We start from the raw sequence: 22,094 nt of genomic DNA, 5'->3' as shown, positions 1-22,094 counted from the left end.
TACAGGTTTAATGCAAACCACAGGCGTTAATGTTTTTGGTGAATTTCGTCTCCTGGGATCAAAACGTTTAAAAACATGTTGAATAAAAAAGTTTTAAAAACCTTAGAAAACTTAGGAGATGGTTCCATTTATATGTTTATAACTTGCTGATTTGTGAATTGTGTTTTCCTCAGACCATTTACACTGTGGTGTCACTAAAATTCTCTAGTAAAACACACAAAGGAGTTACATCTCCAAATGAAATGATACAACAAATAGTGATGACATAATTTATTCATTTATTTAACAAATGGGATAATCAGACGAATTGAATTGTTGGTGTTGAGCTAAATCAACTATTTGATATGGCCACTAGGTGGCCATCGAATTTGGTATTCCCGATGGTGCTGGTTTGATTTTGCGTTTTGATGGCATAGCGAGAGTTTAACAGGGTGTGATGCCCAGTTAATTTCAGTTAGAAGCAAGGTTCTTGATCCTGTTGTAATTACAGGTGTGGAGAACGACATGGATAAAGCATTGAATGTCCTCAGTGTGATGGAAGAGGAAAACCTCAACCCGAGAGGCAGAACGCTGCGCTACCTAGGCAAAACACTGATGAGCAAAGGAAAGGAGGTGCCATTTGAAATACCAGACATACCGGTAAGTTACTTTTTTTTCATTCAGATACCGTTAACATTGTAAACCGGGAAATGTTCGCGAAGCTGGAAGTTGGTGACTGTGCTGATTTTCGATAGGCCGTGCATTTTAAATATATGGCGTTTGCTGGCAAAATTTAGGGAAGATCAGTGGTGTAGTGGTTAGAGCACTGGGCTCATAATCAGGAGGTCGTGGGTTTGTTTCTCGGGAAGGGTTACCGCGGTTTCGTCTTTGTGTCCTTGAGCAAGGCACTTTACCCTATTTGCTTCTCTCCACCCAGGAGTAAATGGTACCTGGCTGGCAGGGATGGCAAACTATGAATGTTAGCCCTGAGCTCTGTATAGCTGTAGCTCGGACCTGTGATACTCCCAGAGAGTAGAGCTTGAATCACGAATGTACAGGCCAATAGCTGGGGGTAATAATGTGAAGCACTTTGAGCGACTGAAACCAGTTGGATTTAGCGCTATATAAGTCTCATGATTATTATTATTATGATTATTAAAATTGGTTAATGCATTACAGTTGAAAGTTACACGCTTCTAAGTTCATGTTTGACTGTGCACCCTTTGCCAATTTCAACCAAGATACAGATTTTCATACCTGAGTTCTATGATCCCCTGGAGTTTTGTTACTAATGATTATTATCATGAGACAGTCCATACCTCTAAATTTACCTGCATAAAGAAAAACGCATGTATAAAAAACAGTATATGTGACTCGCTCTACCAAAACTAGGCGCTTGTCGCATCTGAACTTGACAGGTTGATACAGACTTGTTGTTCATTTCCCTATTGTAGACCTTTTGTGAAATCTATTACAAACTGATTTGGTCACATTTCACAAAAGGTCTACAATAGGGAAATGAACAACAAGTCCGTATCAACCTGTCAAGTTCAGATGTGACAAGCGCCTAGTTTTGGTAGAGCGGGTCACATATTTGGGCAAAAACATTTTTTTTAAAAACCATGCCGTAACTTTTCTCTTTAACTTGCTATGTTCTGTAACTGTTTTCCTCTTTTTTTCCAGCCCATGACCTCTCAGTCGATTCAGGAGAAACCGAGGCAGCGGCCAGATGTCAACCAACCTAACCTACCAATAAGAACTAATCTCACTCCAACGGAAAAAGAAGTTGTACAACAGCTGAGCTCTGGAGGTATAGGGGCTATCAGAGATGTAAAAGCATTGAAGGAAAGGTAAGATGATGGTCTCATGTGTATATTTTGGAGGAGTAGGGGCCATCTGCTCCCTGTTTGGGGTCCGGTATGAAGTTGTGCAGGTCATTGATTTACTGGTTTAAGGAAGTTTTCGCAAAATATTTCAAAGGAAGTGGCGAGTTCATTACTAGCTGCCGTTTGTACTGAATAGGGACAGTGTTCCTGTATGAAGGGTGCTGGTGGGTAATGCCGGAAATTGTACAAAACATTTAGTAGTATGTTTGTGTACATTTTATGATGCGTTCCAGTGCCATCCTCTATATATGTGCAAATGGTACTGTCTCACGGGGCTATCTATTTTGGGGTACAGTATAAATTTGTACAAGTCAGAGTACAAAAACATTAAGCATGTTTTTTCAAATTTGCACTTTCTTGTGTTCTGCGTGCTCCAAGCCCTTCAATATGGTGCTTGTTTTTAATAGAAGTGTTCCCATTGGTGGTACAAGGAAAACACGTTTTCATTTCATTGGTTGCCTACCTGTTTGGTGCAATTTAATTTAGCCAAATCCTGAAGGTTTTTTTCCTCTTCATTTCCAGCATTGGGGGCAGTTTTAGGCTTGAATTCATAAATGAAATTGCACGTGTTCTCCATCAAACCAAGAAGAATAGAGGTAAGTACCAAGAATGCAGAAATATTTCAAGAAACTTTTCCAAAAACATTAAGCATGTTTTTTCAATTTTTCACTTTTTTGTGTTCTGCGTGCTCCAAGCCCTTCAATATGGTGCTTGTTTTAGAAGTGTTCCCATTGGTGGTACAAGGAAAACACGTCACCAGCTACACCCCATCATGAAACTTGCGCCAAAATGTATGGGAAAATCGACCCTGTTTGTGTAAACGACGTCCTTCGGCTGCCTCAATTGATGAGTGCGCTCATTTCCCCAAGTACATATTACACTACTAGTTGCGACGACATAAGGTCGGTTTAACGTGTAGCAATGAAAAATGAAAAACTCAGTTACACAGCAAAGGTGTTTGAAGGTAGCTGTGTGAGGGAATGCGTACTGCCCAACCTTTGGGTGTTTGTCACTACTCATGTCGATCTACCGTCGGTGGGCATATCCATACTTCACCGTCGATAAACTTCCCCCTGCTCGGCGTCAGAACACCTTTTGCTACATTTTTGGATGTCTCCGTGAATTCCCTTCCTTTCCCACACGTCCATATCGCGACAACACTTACATTACACTCGTGGGTGTCGCACGTGATGCTCACTGAAAGCCGTTGTCAGTGGTGAAAGACCCAGGTAGTCAATGAGTTATAACGATTGCCTGGGCGGTTCCAGGCCCGCTGACCTGACACAAATGCACTGTGTGTGTTGTATAGAAGAAGGGTAACGTTGGCAATATCAATTCTGGCCGTCATTCAATGAGGAACCTGCAGAACTAAAAATCCAGATGGCAGCACCAGTACTAAAAGTACACCTCCAGTGCATTTTCCATTAAAATTAAGTTCTGTCGATTTTCTCCCTAAAATGCATCAAAATAGAATTACGGGTAAAGACAAATAAAACAAAAATTTTGGTGCTCTTTCCCCATGTAGAGTAATTAAGGGATGAAATATTCAATAATCATTGACCTGGGAAATGGCTTTCTCATAACAACCATGGTCCACTTGCCTGAAGGGCCCCCTATTGGCAGGTTTTGTTGTGCAGGTTCCTCATTACTTTGTGTCGAGCAATTTCATTGGCCACCCGTTTATGATGTGCCTTTGACGGTTTTCCCGCCCTCTTGGGTCGGTGGTGAAAGGAGGAGACTTTAGGATTGATGTTCACTGCCGGCATGGCATGTTGGCGTGTTACTGCTTACTTGTGTCAAACATTTCATTCCATTCTTTCAGCTTTGCAATTTCTACTGTATGATCTTGCTGAAATCGGAGAAGTTGAGACGTTAGAACAGTTAGAGAGTTCCAATTCCAATATCTACCGTGGTGTTTCAACTGAGTTGGCACTAAGCAGAGCTTATCTTGAGGTGTACGTACCTTTTCAACTTGCCTTGGTTAAAGTACAGTAAAACCTCTCTATTGGGGACACCCTCGGGACTGACAAGTGCTGTCCTTAATAGAGAGGTGTCCTGATTAGAGAGGTCAAATTGAATGGAAACAACCCATTTGTGACCAAAACTAGTGTCCTTAATAGAGACTGTGTCCTTATTAGAGAGGTGTCCGCAAAGGGAGGTTCTACTGTATTTTTATCATTGTATCGCCCCTAATGAAAATGGACAGCCAGATTTGGCTTATGAGCTCTCCGTACTTTCAAGCTTCTATCTCTAATTCCATACATCTTGTGAGAAGGCAGTTTCTATCCCATAATTGAACGGAAGTGCTAACCGACCACCTGCATCGGAAAGGCTACCAGCAGCCACAACCGAGAGGCTCAAACCTTTGACATTCGGTCCCTGAGGCAGATGGCTTGGCCACTAATCCATCAGGGTTGGGAGCACTAGAATAGGTCTTGGTTCTAACGAAAGGTTTTTGGATAAGGTTGGGCAGTAAATGATGAGTACAGGTGCGAAAACTGCAAAACGCTATTCAGAAAAAAGTTTAGGCCATTGTGGCATAATGAAGCTGACAGTACCCCAGATCTGAACACTTTTTAAAGCAAACGTCACGACATTCCATTGAAAATCATTCAATAAGATGTCTGTATTAACGCAAAAACCATGGCATTAGAGTCACAGCAGAAATGTTGCATTTACTCAAAAACACCTGCATTGTAGTTCGTGGCTTTTGCATCTAAACTCTTCAAATGTGAACTGCTCTGAGACCTATTTTTTAGCTCACCTCTTAGCAGAGGTGAGCTTATCCCATACCGTGGCGTCCGTCGTCCGTCGTCGTCGTCGTCGTCGTCGTCGTCGTCGTCGTCGTCGTCGTCGTCGTCCGTCGTCCGTTAGCAGGGCACGTTTCGTAACTGTTAGAGCTATTGAGTTGAAACTTGGTAAACATGTACCCTTATGTAATGACACCTTGGAGACCAAGTTTCGGTCCGATTCGTTTCATGGTTTGGCCACCAGGGGGCCAAACGTTAAAAGTGAAAATATGCAATATCTCCCTTAATAGTAGTCGGGAAATTTTGAAAAAAATATGGTAGGTACTTCTAGCAAAGGTGCATCATATATCCTCCGGGTTTTTGATTTGACCTCCTTTTCAAGGTCACAGAGGTCAAATGGTGTAAATTGGCCGTTAGGATGTAACGATGGCACGTTTCTAAACTGCAATGACTATTGATACCAAATTTAGTACACATTTACCCCTTAGTCAGGTGATCTCAGGGACCGAAGTTTGGTCCAATATGATTCACCACTTGACCACCAGGGGGCAAAATCCAAAAACCTTAAAAATGTGATTATTCCTTAACTTCTTGCCCGATTGCCACCAATTTGATATCATGGGTACATCTAACCACCATACAGTATATGTCACACAGGTTTTTAATTTGACCTTCTTGTCAAGGTCACAGAGGTCAAATGGCGTAAATTCGCTGTCAGGCCGTAACTATGGCACGTTTCTTAACTGCAATGACTATTGATCACAAATTAAGTACACATGTACCCCTTGGTCAGGTGATCTTAGGTACCGAAGTTTGGTGCGATCTGATTTGCCGTTTGGCCTCCAGGGAGGGGGCCAAATCCTAAATTCTTCAAAATGCCATTATTCCTTGTAATGACTTGCCCGATTGGCACCAATTTTATATCATAGGTACATCTAATTCTAACAACCATTCAATGTGTCACCCGGGTCTTCTTTGATTTGACCTACTTTTCAAGGTCACAGAGGTCGAATGTACTGTAAATTGGCCATTTTGGGGAAATTGTAATTGCTTGGACCTACATCAAACCTAACACTACATGACACAATACCATGCTCTTTATCCATCTTTCCTCCACATGAGGTGAGCACAATGGCCCTGGCCATTTCATTTATATCTTGACGGCATACTTACAAAAAACATATTTATAATTATATTCGCTGCCCTGCATTTTAGGTCTCTTGGTCCTTATCACAATTTAATTCTCCCTCTTTTTTGCAGTGGTGCACCGGAGAAGCTTCTTGATAAAATGACTGCCAATAAAATGAACCTTGGGAAGTATATAGCCCCCCTCGTGTGCAGAAAATTCTCTGAGAAATATCCAACAATGTTCTCACAAGGTTAGTTTCTGAGTTTTAAACAAGATTCATCGATATAGGATCAGTCTGGGTCCAGGTCAATTTGTAGTACCCGCGGGTATAGTGCTTTCAAGGATCAATCAATCAATCAATCAAATTGTCATTTCTATGGTGCAACTTTCCAGGCAAAAGTCCTGTTCAAGTGTGCCCTCCAATCTGTATTAGCAGTACTTTCTGTATAGTTCTGTTTTTAAGTGTCTCTTGAATGTGTCATATGGGCTGTTCCGAATGTCACTGTTCAGGCCATTCCAAAGTCTGGGAGCACTCCTGGAGAAAACTCGGCCCCCAAATTTCACATTTTTGAACCTTGGTTCAATAAGACCTACCTGCGATTGAGATCTCAGAGGCCTGGTTGGTAAGTACCGTTTCAGGAGTTCTGCGAGGTATACTGGCGCTCTACCGTTGATACATTTGTGGACAAATGTAAGGATGACTACGGCTTAAGTTACACAGTAGTGCATTTTTAGGTGCATTGGTCTAACTGGCCCATAGTGAGGCCTAGAGATCAGTGGGAGAATCCTGCAAGGTAGAATGCCAGTGCATAATACATGTATCCAGTAACACTATAAATTAGCCATTCTGGTCTTCTACTGTTTATTCTGCTTCCTTATTTATTCCACAAAGATGGGCCTGCAACGGGGCCTTTTTGGCCCTGGTGACAACAGAGACGACCACCTCCCGATGAAGGCGTCATTGGTTTGGTGGTGATCGGGTGCGACATCAGTGCTCAAGCATAGTTATAACCTGTTATAAGTGTAAATGACACTTTATTCATGATTATCCAGATTGTTTGATTTTGCTCAAATTTGGATTCTTTCAGTTGAAGAGCTGATCTTGAGTGCTGGAGACGAAGGTAAATTAGCTGTTGTCAGCAACCTTTGGAGTCATTACTACGCGACTGAACAGCTTGACAAGGCAACTGAGTTGTTACAGGTAAGGAAAAACACCAGCATGATTCGCATGAAGAGCAATCCCTGTTTGGGTGGTTCCAGCATAATTTGCATGAAGAGCAATCCCTGTTAGGGTGGTTCCAGCATGATTCGCATGAAGAGCAATCCCTGTTACGGTGGTTCCGGCATGATTTGCATGAAGAGCAATCCCTGTTAGGGTGGTTCCAACAGGATTCGCATGAAGAGCAATCCCTGTTAGGGTGGTTCCAGCATGATTCACATGAAGACCAGTCCCTGTTAAGGTGGTTCCAGCATGATTCGCATGAAGACCAATCCCTGTTAGGGTGGTTCCAGCATGATTCACATGAAGACCAGTCCCTGTTAGGGTGGTTCCAACATGATTCGCAATCCCTCTTAGGGTGGTTCCAGCATGATTCGCATGAAGAGCAATCCCTCTAAGGGTGGTTCCAGCATGATTCGCATGAAGAGCAATCCCTGTTAGGGTGGTTCCTGCATGATTCGCATGAAGACCAGTCTCTGTTAGGGTGGTTCCAGCATGATTCGCATGAAGAGCAATCCCTGTTAGGGTGGTTCCAGCATGATTCGCATGAAGAGCAATCCCTGTTAGGGTGGCTCCAGCATGATTCGCATGAAGACCAATCCCTGTTAGGGTGGCTCCAGCATGATTCGCATGAAGAGCAATCCCTGTTAGGGTGGCTCCAGCATGAAGAGCAATCCCTGTTCGGGTGGTTCCAGCATGATTTGCATGAAGAGCAATCCCCGTTAGGGTGGTTCCAGCATGATTCGCATGAAGGGCAATCCATGTTAGGGAGGTTCTTTCAGGAACTTCAACTGTGCTTGTTATCAAAACTCTAAGTGCCTGTGATTATAATCTTTTAATTGATGGCAAAAGTACCGGTATCTTTAACAAGAAGAAAGTATTCAAATTCTTCCATTGTGTTATGTAATCACGTAATGAGTGTTATGCAAAATGTTTTTCACCTAGGTGGATAGTATAGTACACATCCAGCATGTATTATTATTATTATTATTATTATACAGAATTTATATAGCGCCCTAATCAGAAAAGCCGCTCTAGGGCGCTTTACAGAGATAAAACATTCATTGCACACAAATATTGAAAAAGATAAGATATTGATAATACTTGTAAAAACTTGTAAAAATTTAAACATTGTAATAGCTTTTAAAGGCCATAACTCCAGGTATTTTGCCATTTTCTGCTGTAAGACGATTTCAAAAGTGTACCTAACACTTTATACAATACAGAAAACCCAATGCAATTAGCTCCATCCATTTTGAAGATATAGCCATTTATGTGTTTGACAACTTGATTACCTAATCAGGCTAGCAACTGGCTTGTTAGAGCCAGGCGGCGGGTTCAGCAAAAGTTGTGATGTAGATCAGGCTATTGCCCTACTTGGGAGGACAAATATCAATGAATGCTCTTAAAATTGATATATGAAGTCTGTTTTTCATTGACATTCGATATACCCTATAATAAGGTAAGGTAATACAGACAAATTTATACCATTATAGTAAGAAATCAAACATCAGTCTGATCTATGTCAGTATACTTGCCGCCTGACTTCACTTAGAAACCTAACCAAGGCTGTTACATAACATGCATGACATGTAAACAAAACTGTTAATCTTGCTTTATCTCTGGACTGGGTGCTTCAATTTTGATCAAACTTGATTTAATGCGGAGCTTTAAGTCTACTCTTTGAGGATCTGTACATGTCATGCAATCATAAAAGCAGAAGTCGTGGCCTTTAAAAAAAAAATGTAGAGTGAGTAGAGGTAAACTTGCTTGGCTACCTCGAGTAGATTGAGAGCAAATCAGCTACTTAAGCCAGGGCTACCTTCTGAGACAGATTCACTCAACCAATCTGGGTGTGCACATGTGTGTCCGGCAAAAGATGCTAATTCTTGTCTACTGTGCAGGCAGTCAGAAGCCCCCATTCATTGGATCCTTCCCGGAAAAGCCTAAAAAATGCCAAACGAACCCTCTTCTGCATTAATCTCTCCTAAAAACACACAATTAGCACCATGAGAAGTGTGGAAAGCCCTGATTTTGAAACAAAAACTGCTCATCTTGCAATTAACACTGTTGCCAGGCAGATTACACTCAAGGTAACACTGTCATTCCCTAAAATTAAATTCTCCGCCGGCTGAAAGGGGTCTTTATTGAAGCTGGTCACTGCTGGTGCCTGCCTGCATATGTGGCTTTAAGTAATCTCTGTAGACACAGGTGTGCATACCCCTTCTTTAGGAGTGACACCTCCCCCTTTGGGTATAGAAGAGCGCTCCTGTCTGTCGGCTGTGAAATCATCACTACTCGACTGAAAAATTCATGCTGAGTGTATATTTATTTCAGCGATATCCCGGTCTGTCAAATGTGCTCAGAATAGCTGGTCCATGTGGGGCCGCCAAGAATCAAAATAGGGTAAGTAACATGTTTAATAAAGTAAAGTGATTTTGACCCTTTCAATGCCTAAACTTTCGTGTTGTTCGCAAGACAATAGTACAGGAAAACATCTTAAAGCCCTTTCTGTCAATTGGGGGGTCATTTTGGTCCCTAATTGGTTGTTTCCATTCATTTTGACCTCTCTAATCAGGACACCTCTCTATAAAGGACAGCACTTGTCAGTCCCGAGGGTGTCCTTAATCATGTTGATAGAGAGGTTCTACTATGTTTTATGATTTTCTTGTCTTATTGCAGGAGGATCTTCTCCAGTATTTTATAGATGAAGTCAGCAAGAATAACCGATCAAATAAAGCTTTTGCCTACAGTTATCTCTTAGGCTTAAAAGGTACGTCACCAGACTAGGGATAAATTTGGCGGGGTACACTGTTTGTCAATCTTGAGTCAGGAAAGTAAAAGTGCAGTTGCAATGAAATACTGTAGTGCGGGTATCATGCATGCAGCTTTTATCAACAGAAGTCTGCATCCTCACAGCCGTTAACTCATTTGAATGGAAAGCAAATCTTGTCCACATGGGTATGCGAAAGTCTTCATCATGGTTAGGCTAAGAGAAAAAGGACATGGTACTTCACATCAAATAATGAGCATGAATTTTCTTTTTTCATGTTTTTAGGCCAACAAAATGACTGGCACGGCGCTCTCGGTGTTCTAGAAAAAGTGAAAAACGACGGCTTCACATTCGATGACCTTCGTCCTGCACCTCTTGCTGAATTAGAATCGTTATTAGTTGCTAATGAACAGACTGTTCCATGGCAGGTAAGTTTATTGTTTAAGGAATTGTTACAGAACTGGAGGTATTTGTCATCTCATCAAAACCACGACAAATAATGGTGCATCTAAAATGTGGACGAAAATCGAGGTTTCGGTGAGACCATCAATACCGACAGTGAGGTATCAATTTTTAGCTCAGCTGACAAAGTCAGCGGAGCTAGTAGAATAGCTGTTCAAATGGTGTCCGTCCTGCAATCCATCCATCCATCCATCTAGGGACCCATCTGTGGACAAAATTGGACATTTCTGACCGGGAAGACCCAGCCACTTCGTTGACGGTGGTAAATTAGGAGTTGCCCAAGGTGAACTCAAAAAACGAAAAATCAGCGCGATCCGACCTATATTAAGAGAATGAGGTCATTTCGCGTTTAGATTTCTTTCCCTTTTTACCTCGGTCCACAGAGCAAATATTGATTTCAAATATAGCTGAATATTTTTTAATATTTTTTCATTTTTTACTTTTAATGGAATTAATATAGATTTCACCGCCAGTTGGCGCTGCAGGCACATTGACTGAATTTTGGCGATTTCAAATTTGGCGGTGGCTCAACTTTTTGCAAGCAGTGCTGCTGATTGGCCGATCGATAGAAGAGATGCCACCATTTAAAAATGGCGGTAGTCGCTGCTTCAATGAAGGTGAGTGAACTTTCTCATGTTCAATCGGTTGATACTCTTTTAATCAACATGACCATGTACCTGAAATTTGTGAAGGTACTGCAAAGAGTCTATATAATTCAGATTTATCAATAGTTTTTTATAATATTGCGGAAATTTTGTGCACAAATTAGCGAAAGTTGGTGCTCGTCTCATGTCATTTTAGAGCGAGAAATTTGTTTCCGTCGATCTCTACCACTGAAAAATCGCTTGCATAGCTTCGAATTTTTGTGAAAATAAGTATCTGAACTTGGTTTCAAATAGTCTAGAGAGTTACCTTTGTGGTGATACATATAGTATGTGATAAATATTTGTGGAATTTGTGAAATTCGGCTTTCAAACGTGCCGATGATGCAAGCGATCTCGCGTGAATTTTGCAAGTCCTGATTTGTCGACCGGGTGTCAAGAATCACTCGCCTTAATTCAGTTCAAAGATCGAAAATAATATCTGAACTTAGTTTCAAATAACCTACGCAATTATCATTTCGGTGATATATAATGCATGCATGTAATAATTGATTGATCTGCCTAAAACGCGCAATTAAAACGGCGAAAGATCTTGATAAACACTCTGGTGGCGGTCGCACTAAATAACGGCCGGTAGGGCCCGAAGTCTGGCGGAGAAAAAAAGGTAGCGCCCGGAGGTTGAAACGGGATTTTTATGCACTTTTAACTGTATATTTATGTTGTTTAGATGTATTTCTAACAGTTCTGTAACTTTGATGACCAAGCTTGCACCCAAAGTTGGTAAAATTGATGCTTGTTTATGGACTGCGCGAGCGACCGGAGAATTCGCCGTCGGCCATTTTGGCTACGGTCCCTGAGTTGTTGTGGTTGGCAATTTTGCAACAAATCTCGCCATTTACGTTTGTTTTCTCCCTGTCTGGTCATTGGCCGTGAAAAAAATTATTTTGAAAGTCACATTATGACATCGTAGTATGAATTCCACTGCAGTTTCGTTAGGCAGCAATGCTCATGTTTTTGGTTTGCAATCCTGTACGGTTTACTGTCGTTTCGCTACATTGCCAGTTCGCTACCAGTCGTTTCGCTACATGTGGCGGTCGTTTTGTTACATGGTAGGTCGTTTCGCTACATGGGTGGAGTCGTTTCGCTACATGATGGGTACGGTCGTTTCGTTACATGGAAGACGTTTCGCTACATGGGTGGAGTCGTTTCGCGACATGGATGTAGGTCATTTCGCTACATCGTAGGTAGTTTCGCTACATGGGTGGAGTCATTATTTTTTCAAGTTTGTGCTAAACTCCGGGCTAAATATCTGTTGTGAATTTAGGGAAAAAATGCTCGAGTATATTACAATTACAGATTCGTCTTCGGGTAATCATCATCATCATCATCATCATTATTATTCACGGCGTAGTAACCAAATTTGATTTTTGCCGCATGCAGTTTGAACGGGCTAAGTGTGCGGGTGCATGACAAAAGTTTGAAACAAAAACTCGGAAATGTTCTGTTCGTTCCAAAAAAAGTTTGTTATAGGGTAACGAAATAAAAACGTAACAAATGTCTACCAATTCAAAGTCCTCCACACTTATTTACAAAAGTAATACTGGCGGTTTTAATTAATATGTAAAGTCGAGGACTTAGTGAGCCCCCCTTTAGGTCGGGGGAGCTCCCCCGAACCCCCCTACGAGCATATGTTATTAAGTGCAAGCTCTAACAACTACAGCTGTTACAATGGGGGGACACCCCCCAAACCCCCTTCCGTCGACATAGGTTTTTACCAGTGCGTTGGGGGGAAGCTCCCCCCAAACCCCTACGAGCATATGTTATTAAGTGCAAGCTCTAACAACTACAGCTGTTACAATGGGGGGACACCCCCCAAACCCCCCTCCGTCGACATAGGTTTTTATCTTGGAGACGACTGCTGCACCTGGTTGTGCTTGATGGTTATGCGCTTTTTTCCCAACAATAAATTGGTCCCCCTTCTGTGTCACCATAGCGCGACACGGATTATGCTTCGGCCGGATCGTGCATTGCCAATCAGTTGTAATATTGTTATTACGACGGCGCATAACGTTGTACGTGTAACCGTGGCTGTCAATCAATTTGTTTCTTGACCGTTTAGTCCCGACGTCAACGATTTGAAACGTCAATTCGAAGTCTTCCGCGGCCGGCGAAATTGAACTAGGTTCCTCAATGGATGATTCATTTATCTCCGGAATTCGTACGTCAGGTCGAACATTGTATGTCTGATCCCCGCGTGGTAAAGTCTCGTCTTCGAGCAGTGTGGAGGCATGCGTTGGCGATGGTGGAGTTATGTCCCGGAATAGGTACATACTGACGTTGGCGGTGGGGTCAGGTGAGGCGGCGGCGGAAATCTCCCGCATAGGTGGCGATGGACTTTCGCATAGTGTAGTAGAGACGTCCATGTCCATCATTGGTGGTGGATTTTCGCGTGGCGTAGTGACGTCCGCGGTGCCAGTGGAGTCAGGTGAGTCGTCTATCATGGGTGGTGGACTTTGGCGAAGAGGATTAGTGACGACGTCGGCGGTGGGGTCAGAGACGGCGGAAATGTCAATCGTTGGCGGTGCCGGTGGGTCAGCAGTAGTCGGACTTGATGTCATCACTTTGCGCTTGCGCTTGTTGGGCTGTTCGTCGTGGACCAAGGTTCCTTTTCGCTTGTTGTCAACTTTTAGGAGAGGCACAAAATGGCTGGGAGTCCATGTTCCGCGATTAAACGCAGCACTTCCAGAGGACCAGAGGATGTGAATGGCAGCATTCGTTCCCCTGTTCTTTGAAGTTCGCGGAACAAACGTCGTGCTGAGGCGGCGTACAGCAGGGTCCATATGACCATTCATTGGCGGATACATGGATACGATCGAGCGGCCGACCACTGAGGCGAGAGCGTGAAAACACCACGCGGAAGATTCGTTGCTTCGGAGGCAGTCAGAACAGGCGTCATCAAAACTTTGGGTGAGCGCGTCCCATACCGGATCAACATTCTGTTTGATGTAGAAATCGCGGTGAAGAATTAACTCAATGGCCGTTCTTACGCGCAGCTCGGGGGTTTTAGAGAGACTCGTATCTCCGCAGAGCGCTACTGATACCGCGTGATAGAGACAATCCCCATCACCAGGAATGCTGACAGGTAGCCTGTTTCGCACTCCCCCACTCTTCTCCAAGATACGCTGTGCGTTTGTGTCGATAGCGTGTACGTTTTCTTGGTACATAGCAGTAAAGCCTTGGGGCGGTACGGCAATCGGGCCGACATTTCGGCGCAGGAGAATTTGCTCACGTCTTGCTGCTGCCCTCAGGAGGTCAGGGGTGATGCCAATAAAAAATCTCTGAAGAGATGCGCCGAAATTATACGCGTTTGGGTCCGAGGTCAACGTAACGCACCTCGTACACCAGTACTCTAGTGGCAACTTACCTAACTCTTCGAAGATAGGTCCCGGAAGCCCTTGGCACTTAGCGTGGAACCACAACGAGCATCCCTCGCAAAAAATCACGTCCGAGATGCATTGTCGCTTGCAATCTCCACAGGGATAGGAATTTCGTTTCGGCATGCTTTCTCTTGGGCTCCACTACAGACTATGTCAATTCGATGATGCTGACAATATGCGGAATGATGTTGTTGTTAAAGTATTTATTGCTAGACCCTTTTCAATTTACATTGTCTTCAGGCGTCGACACGATACAACTGTTACACGAGGTGTTTGATCAATATGCGTACATGATTATGTTGGCAGATTAACAGGACTACTGTCCTTGAATACTTGATCATTAGCACAAATATATCATTAAATACAGCATAAAAGAGAGTAATCAACTTATATACACTAATGTACAAATCAGACAGTTACAATATCATGAATAGTTGCATGATACTCGGCGGTGCTGAGGTTGTGACGGTACGATGCTCGAAATATCAAAGTCTACTAGTGGGAGCCTGGGTCGTAGCCCTTGCTTAGAGTTCAGTGTTCATAGACGTAAGGTCCTACCGATGGGGGTGGAGTACAGAGGATGTAACATCCTGAGCGGCATTTTGTTCTTCGTTGAGTCAATGAGAGTTCTAATACTCGGGGCGCGCTTATCGCTGTCAATGTACTTTTTGGCTAGAGTTTCTATGCGCGATTTTGGTGATTCACATTGCATGGAGTCCTTTATATGATTACCGTTCATCGATTTTGGAATGCCGTATGCAATCTTGTAGGCGCGAGTACGTAGTGAGTCCAACTTCTCAAATTGTTTATCGTTTAGGAGCATCAGCGCCAAGGGAGCATACTCCATGATTGGACGAATCATTGTTTTGTAGATGCTAATGGTGACACTAGGCGGAGCACGGGGGTGATCGAAAGTACCGGCGACTGCTTTTAGTAACGACACACGCTTGCTGACGCGATCAAAAACTTTTTTGAAATGTTTGGACATAGTTAGTTTATTGTCAATGATGACACCAAGGTTGTTTGCGTTTTTTTTATGTGGCCTAACCCAGGCCAGGACGACAAGAACCCCTTGCGCGCCATCAAACCGTATAAGTTTTTTTACCGGCAAACTGTGCTATAATAAATTTGTAGTCACCACCGGGAATTATAGTAGGGTAAAATAGAGTAAAAATAATGACTCCACCCATGTAGCGAAACTACCTACGATGTAGCGAAATGACCTACATCCATGTCGCGAAACGACTCCACCCATGTAGCGAAACGTCCTCCATGTAACGAAACGACCGTACCCATCATGTAGCGAAACGACTCCACCCATGTAGCGAAACGACCTACCATGTAACGAAACGACCGCCACATGTAGCGAAACGACTGGTAGCGAACTGGCAATGCAGCGAAACAGCCTGATACCTCCTGTACGGCCTGTACTGTCTGTACACTGCGCTGTGCATGGTTGTACTGTTGGCTGTAAAAAAAGACAAAAACGATAGCCTAAGACTAAGAGGATAACTCAACAGGCCCTCATGATTCAATTGATGGACACCTTATTTGATAGTACCTCATCATTAAGTCCACTAGATCCTGTTCTGTCACATGTCGTAGACGATAGACAATTTTCAAAATGTAGTACACCACTCGCTCATCTTTAAGCCCAGCTCTCGGCTCACATCATGTGGGCACAGTTGGCTGTTGAGTGTTATGGTTCAGTCTGTGAGACTAATTTAAAGAGGTTACACTTTTATTTTGAATTGGAAAACAGCCCACAGGACTGACTTTTCACTGAGTAAAGCCCGTTACACACGAGGGATTTCTCATCAACTTAGTTTGGATTTTAATTCATAACAGGAATCCAGACCAGGTAACTGATACTTTGCCCGATTAGTTGGAGTTGCTGACTGCACTACCGACTTGTTCTATTTCTCAACGACATCTTTTGTTTATATAAGGATTTTTTTGTTTATATAAGGAGTGTGGGGTAGAAATTTCCCTGTGTGATTCAGTCAACAACATAGTTGGGCCATATTTTGACTCTTTATCTTAGCCTTGACCAAGGTTTTGGCCTAAATATAGTGCAGGACCTAAATATTGCTGGGATTATGTCTTTCGTGTGAGTGGGTGAACGACTCTCAACTTCCAGTCACCTGTGCACCTGTTCTTAATTTTAAAACCAACTAAGTTGGTGAGAAGTCCCTCGTGTGTAACGGGCTTAAAAGTGTGCCCTTCAAAGGTTAAGTCTCTTTCTGGATTTGCTTCCATAGATGCCTTGTTCAGGATATCATCTGACCGATGCCTGGTCAAGCACAGACTGTATCCGGTGGTGTACATTTCCCCGTCTATGTCACCCTTTTTTATTCAGTCAGTGTTAATTTCTCTTCTCTTTTTTTACAGATTTACTGTTGTTGGTTATTGCAAGAGGAGTCGTTGGCACATTTCAAGTCCAGGAAAGCACTTGCTGTTCCCACATTCAGAGTAAGGTGTGCTTACTCGTTTTACTGCTTTCCATTCCCGGAGAGCGTTATCAAATATCTGCCGCAAGGCAACAAATATCTGCCGCAAGGCGCTTCAAATATCTGCCGAAAGGCATCAAATATCTGTCACACCAATAAAGTTCATTTTGTTAACCAACTCTTTATCTTCTTTTCTTCACATACAAAAAAGACCGTCCCAAACATTTGGCTGCATCCACTTCATCAATGTCCAGACAACAGTCGGTTCATTTGACCATTGTAAAGCACCAGGCCCCACCTCACAAAATACACTGTAATAATTATGTACCTTGTGTCCATGTGCATGTTATTAGTTCCACCTACGCTGCATAAAGACAAGGACTCCACTCTTTGACGTCACCACACAACTCCTTGACGTCATCACACACCCCACTACTGCAACGGCAATAGAAATGACTACGTCATATAGCAGGGTGACGTCAACTCAGTACTTCAGCATGCACTGATATAGCAAGAAGGTCTTCGCACCAGCACTTCTGCGTGCTAGACGTTATAGCTTCACGTTGCCTCATAATAACGGTACCGACACACACTTGGCCCTTGCCTTCACCTAGCCATTTCAGCTGAGCGCCAGGCCCTTGGGCCTCTTGTTATTCTAAAACATCTCAAATTTAAACAATGAATAATGTGATTTACAATGTGTTTGACTGCTTCCATACTTTGCACCAACCCAAGTTTTGCCTAACCATAACCGCTGAATTTAAAACATGGCTTCTCAGGTACATAGTGTATTTACACTGTAATCTGTCGTTCATTTTGAATCAAGTTGTTTTATGCTGCGTTCACACTAGATGCGGATTTAAACCGTATTCCGTAGTCCGCACTTCGGAATGCGGATTAAGCCCTCATTCCGAACTAGCCGTGTTCAGACACGAATCTCACTAGTCCGTATTTACCACAGCGCCATCTACAAAAGACGAATCAAACTGCTCTAGTTAGCGGTCAAGGTCATTCATTCCAAGATGACTGCGCCCATAAATGATAATCTGCTGAATGAGTTAAACGCAAATAATCGTGAAAATGAAGGGTTCGCTATGGTTTTTGCGTCCATGATCACCTGTATCACTCATCATGTAAATCGGGGCAGAAATTTTGGAATTGACTGATGAAACCTCGTGCTGATCTCCAGTGGAAAAAACGGAAGGAAGTGATCTAGTTAGCAATGCGCATGCCCGTACGCTGTACTACCCGGTAAATCACGTTAATGCGCACTACGGCGTTCATACCGCAAATGTTGATGCGGATTAAGTAAGTGCGAATTAATTAATACGCATTTAAAACCGTATTTGTTAATTCGCATATAATCCGCATTAAGGGGCCTCTAGTCTGAACGCTTAATCCAGATTAAGCAATAAATTCGGTTTAAATGCGAATTAAAACGCTAGTGTGAATGCGGCATTAGAATACAGTGCTAAAGGTACCTTCTTGGCTGGCAAGATATGTGACCTAGCTGGTCTGTCAAAAGAATGGGCTTCGGGTAAAAAATATTGAGTTTTTTGCATGGGGTGTTTAATCACCATATCGCCTGGCATATGACCTTGATTAGTAAGCTGCTTGAGAATTGATTTAAGTAATTGAACCCAAGGCAGAGGGTCTATGTTGAGATGCCAACTCCTCGAAGGTGAAACTAAAATTTAGTCAAAATTCGACCTTGTAGGCGAGGTTTTAGAGACTGGTAGTAAGCTCCTAGGGTCGAAAAAAAAGTACAATGGGTGGAGACAGATTAAAGGTCACCTGCAACACTTTTGAACTTCGGGAAAAAACAATAATAGGGCATAAGATAACAAACACTGTGGTTAAAACCGTATAAATATCGAACTACCCATCTTCAAGTTATGGCAGGTTTAAAATTCAAACATTCCAGGTGGTGCAGGAAGAACAAACTGATGATGTACATTCTGCTGTACTGAAATAAATTTGTTTATAGTTTCATGCCTATATATTTTAAAATTGTACATTGACATGTTCACTAAAAGCTCATACATGTACCTGTGACAAGGTAATTAGAATATAAGCATGAAACTATTAAAACTTTATTTCAGTACAGCCCAATGTACATCATCAATTTGTTCTTCCTGCACCACCTGGAATGTTTGAATTACACACTGCTATTTAACTTTAAGATGAGTAGTTTGATTTTCATGTGGTTTTCACACTTGTATTTCTTATGTTATGCCGTAGTATTCCTACCCCAAGTTAAAATTTTAATAAAAGCGTTTCAGGTCACTTTTGAATAATGTGAGAGGGTTAATTCTTACGAATTCTGTACTTTTTTCAGGTTGGTAAATATGGCCAAGTGAAAAGACAGCAGTCGTCAGACTCATCATCGTCATCATCCTCAGATTCAGATAGCGACACATCGGCAGAGCCATCTGTTGGTTTATGATAAAAGTAGCTGAGAGTTTACTGCAAAAAAGAAATTACTGCTAACTTATTTTTATGGTTCGATATGTTTGAGCAGCAAAGCCCAGTCACTTCAAAAAAATTGTGTTAAAGGCCTACAGCGTTTGTTGAAATTTTTGAATTTGTTATCGAATTTGAAAACACCCAATTGCGTAAATACATACTATATGTAGATATAAATTCAGCATTGCCTTTCTGTAGCTGTAGACAGATAGACAAATACTATAAATACAAAGTTTCAACAAATTCATGTTCATAATAAATGTACTACGGTATTGTTTATTAGTGATTTCTATTTAACTGGACCACAAGTAATTACGAACGGTGTACCCCTTTAAAGGGAGACTAATGGCAGGAGCAGAGGAGTTAATTTGGCCATCTTCAAGTGACTAATATACACAGTAAAGGCCCTAGGTCATGTTAGACTCGGCACTAAATATATTCCTCGTACAGGGGTGAATCATTTCGACATACTATGAGATGTGAGAGAGACTTTGTGTAACTTTATCTTGCCTGCCTAGCTGCTGCCTATATTGTCCCTTTAAGGGTAGAGAAAATAACATAGCTGCCAGCCATTACTATTACAATCGAAATATTGCACATCGCTGCAAATATCGTCGAAGGTCATAGCAATGAAAATCGCTCATATGCAGGATGCTTACCCTTTAAATAATTTGTACAATAATTTCCCCCTTGTTGAATAAGTAAAGCAGTGCAGTTAACAGGGAGGTTGAGATCAGCGACTTATCATCTTTCCTTATACGTATACGGAGAGAAATGTACACGAAATTTGTCTCATTTCTAAAGAGTTTTATTTGTATTCGTGCAAGGATCTTTGATAAGTCGCTGTTCTCAACTTCCCAATTCATGTAGTTTTCATGTTGAAAAACTGAAGTTATTCTAAAGGATTGTAAAACTAATAGTGTATTATTGAGTTTTTAAATAAGCATTGATGTGAAGACATTTGTGGTGTTTCTTTTTCATTCTTGACTGTGCTTTCTAGAGAGTCTCTCAAAAATACTGTTGAGCCAATGACTGGATATACAACATTATACAACACCGAACAGTACAAGTGGAAACAAGAACATATAGTCCCGTCTAAGAGCAATTTCTAAGGCTGATCGGTTGTCTTTATTATTAAATGGCATTAGGGGTGACAGCTGCCTCCTGTAAGCAGTTACTCGGCATTCCCTGTCAGTAGCAGCTCTGCTGTGAAACTAAATGCTGTCATGCTTGCGGGCTGACAACAAATTTGCTTTGGGCGGTACATGTAAAAGGATAACCCCTCGGCAACCATGTCTACCCCTCACACGAAAGCTCAACCATGCTCTTGGCACACCAGAGCAGATCCTCCCCCTGGGAGTTTGCTATAGGCACATGGAACGTCTGTGGCCTGTCAGCCGCTTCGAAAAGACACAGACACAGACACACTCTAGACACAGACTGCAGACACTATAACATTGACATTCTATGCATCATCCAGAAGTATTAAGGTAGCAGGAAGGGTTGGGCGTTTGTGGTTTCTGAGTCTGAGGGGGTTGGTGTCTGTTGACTGTGCTTTAAGAGAGACTAGGCATGGCGCCAGTCTCTCTTAAAGCACAGTCAACAGGCATTTAGTCTCAGTATTTGGGTAAGTACATAATCAAGCCAGCTCAGAGAGCAATGATTGAACGATGCTGTGGACAAGTCCAAGGATACTGCATCAGTTGTGGTGGACCGCAGCAGAATGGATAAATTAATATAATAATAAGTGTTCGAAACGCATCTTGTCCTTTCTTTCTTTATTCAACCTTGACATGATGGTTCAACTGTAAAGATAAACATAACAAATGCCTTAACACTAGACAAGTAATGATTTTGACTAGGCCAGTAATATAGTAATAATACTCATAGTTACGAAACAAGCCAGGAAACCTCCCTTAGATAATCCAAACTGAGGACAAGGAATGACTCCAAGCCGACTACAGTAGAAGACAAGGCGTTTGGCTATATAGATTTACGGCAGGTGGCAGCACCATACGGCCACAGCTGACAGCACTCTCTCTCTGTGCTCAAATTAACCACTGCGAACAGCAGATTGGTCCTAGAACAAGTTGGACAGTCTCATTAATCTCTTACTACATTTTAGTGTGTCCTTAGACAAGTAGAAAAGGTTTTATAATCACTTTAAGGGAGCAAAAGGTCACGTGACCAAAAGACCGGGAAGATCTGTCAGGAGTGGAGGTGGCGTGGCTGTTAGCAACCAGAATATATGATCCATTTTGATCAAGACGCGTAAAAGATGCTTACTATGGCATCTATACTTACATCACATTATTGTCCATACTGCTACGAGCAATATAAAGAGCCTGGCGCTCTAAAACCCACAAAAGGGTTCCGGACAAACGAAACCACACTGGTTTCGGGAAGACAAAAAATGGCGAAAGCGTTGATGTAAATGGGCCCATTTTCACCTCCGCCGGAGGACGCTCCGAACCATCCCGTCTTCGGGCAGGAAAAGACACAACAGCGGCCCCAACAAGCGAACCAGCACTTGAGGAGCTTGTTCAAACTCACAGTGTCTTTCCCGCACACGTACAACCTCAGAATGAGGTTGAAATCATCCAACCGAATTTTGGCCAACCACCAAGTCACAACCACTTCATGACAAACCATACCAAAACCTAGGGAACATGACTAGAGTTTACAGTAACCGATAAAGAGTTAAAAAAACCTTCAAGGTAAAGATGGCATGGGGGTTCATATGCACAACAGGCTATTGTCCTATACTCCAAGACGACGGAGCACACCAAGAATCCTTTAGAGTCTGTCTATTGGCGTTTCAGTTTCACAACATAAATTGTCAATCAATGTCAGTGTGGGCTATTCACAATCTACACACTGGCAAAACTCCACTTAAACCTTTAAATTAAACAACTGTTCAAGAAGTACAGATATGCTTTTC

At 42.4% G+C, this 22,094-nt stretch overlaps 1 protein-coding gene across 1 annotated transcript in view; it reads left to right on the top strand.

Annotated features, from left to right (window-relative positions):
- The window catches only part of LOC135485698 (leucine-rich PPR motif-containing protein, mitochondrial-like), a 58,752-nt gene extending 38,641 nt beyond the window's left edge, over positions 1-20,111 (top strand). The window contains exons 27-36 of the mRNA XM_064768086.1: positions 491-639; positions 1,663-1,829; positions 2,388-2,461; positions 3,688-3,820; positions 5,876-5,994; positions 6,833-6,945; positions 9,301-9,369; positions 9,646-9,736; positions 10,022-10,164; positions 19,026-20,111. Of these exons, the coding sequence (XP_064624156.1) occupies positions 491-639; positions 1,663-1,829; positions 2,388-2,461; positions 3,688-3,820; positions 5,876-5,994; positions 6,833-6,945; positions 9,301-9,369; positions 9,646-9,736; positions 10,022-10,164; positions 19,026-19,133 (1,166 nt within the window). The 3' untranslated portion in view covers positions 19,134-20,111. The remainder of the gene's footprint in view (positions 1-490; positions 640-1,662; positions 1,830-2,387; positions 2,462-3,687; positions 3,821-5,875; positions 5,995-6,832; positions 6,946-9,300; positions 9,370-9,645; positions 9,737-10,021; positions 10,165-19,025) is intronic.
- The last annotated feature ends 1,983 nt before the right edge of the window (positions 20,112-22,094 follow it).

Source organism: Lineus longissimus, chromosome 3, assembly GCF_910592395.1.
Source record: "Lineus longissimus chromosome 3, tnLinLong1.2, whole genome shotgun sequence".
Classification (NCBI taxonomy): Eukaryota; Metazoa; Nemertea; class Pilidiophora; order Heteronemertea; family Lineidae; genus Lineus; species Lineus longissimus.
This window is presented reverse-complemented; position numbering and strand designations above follow the sequence as displayed.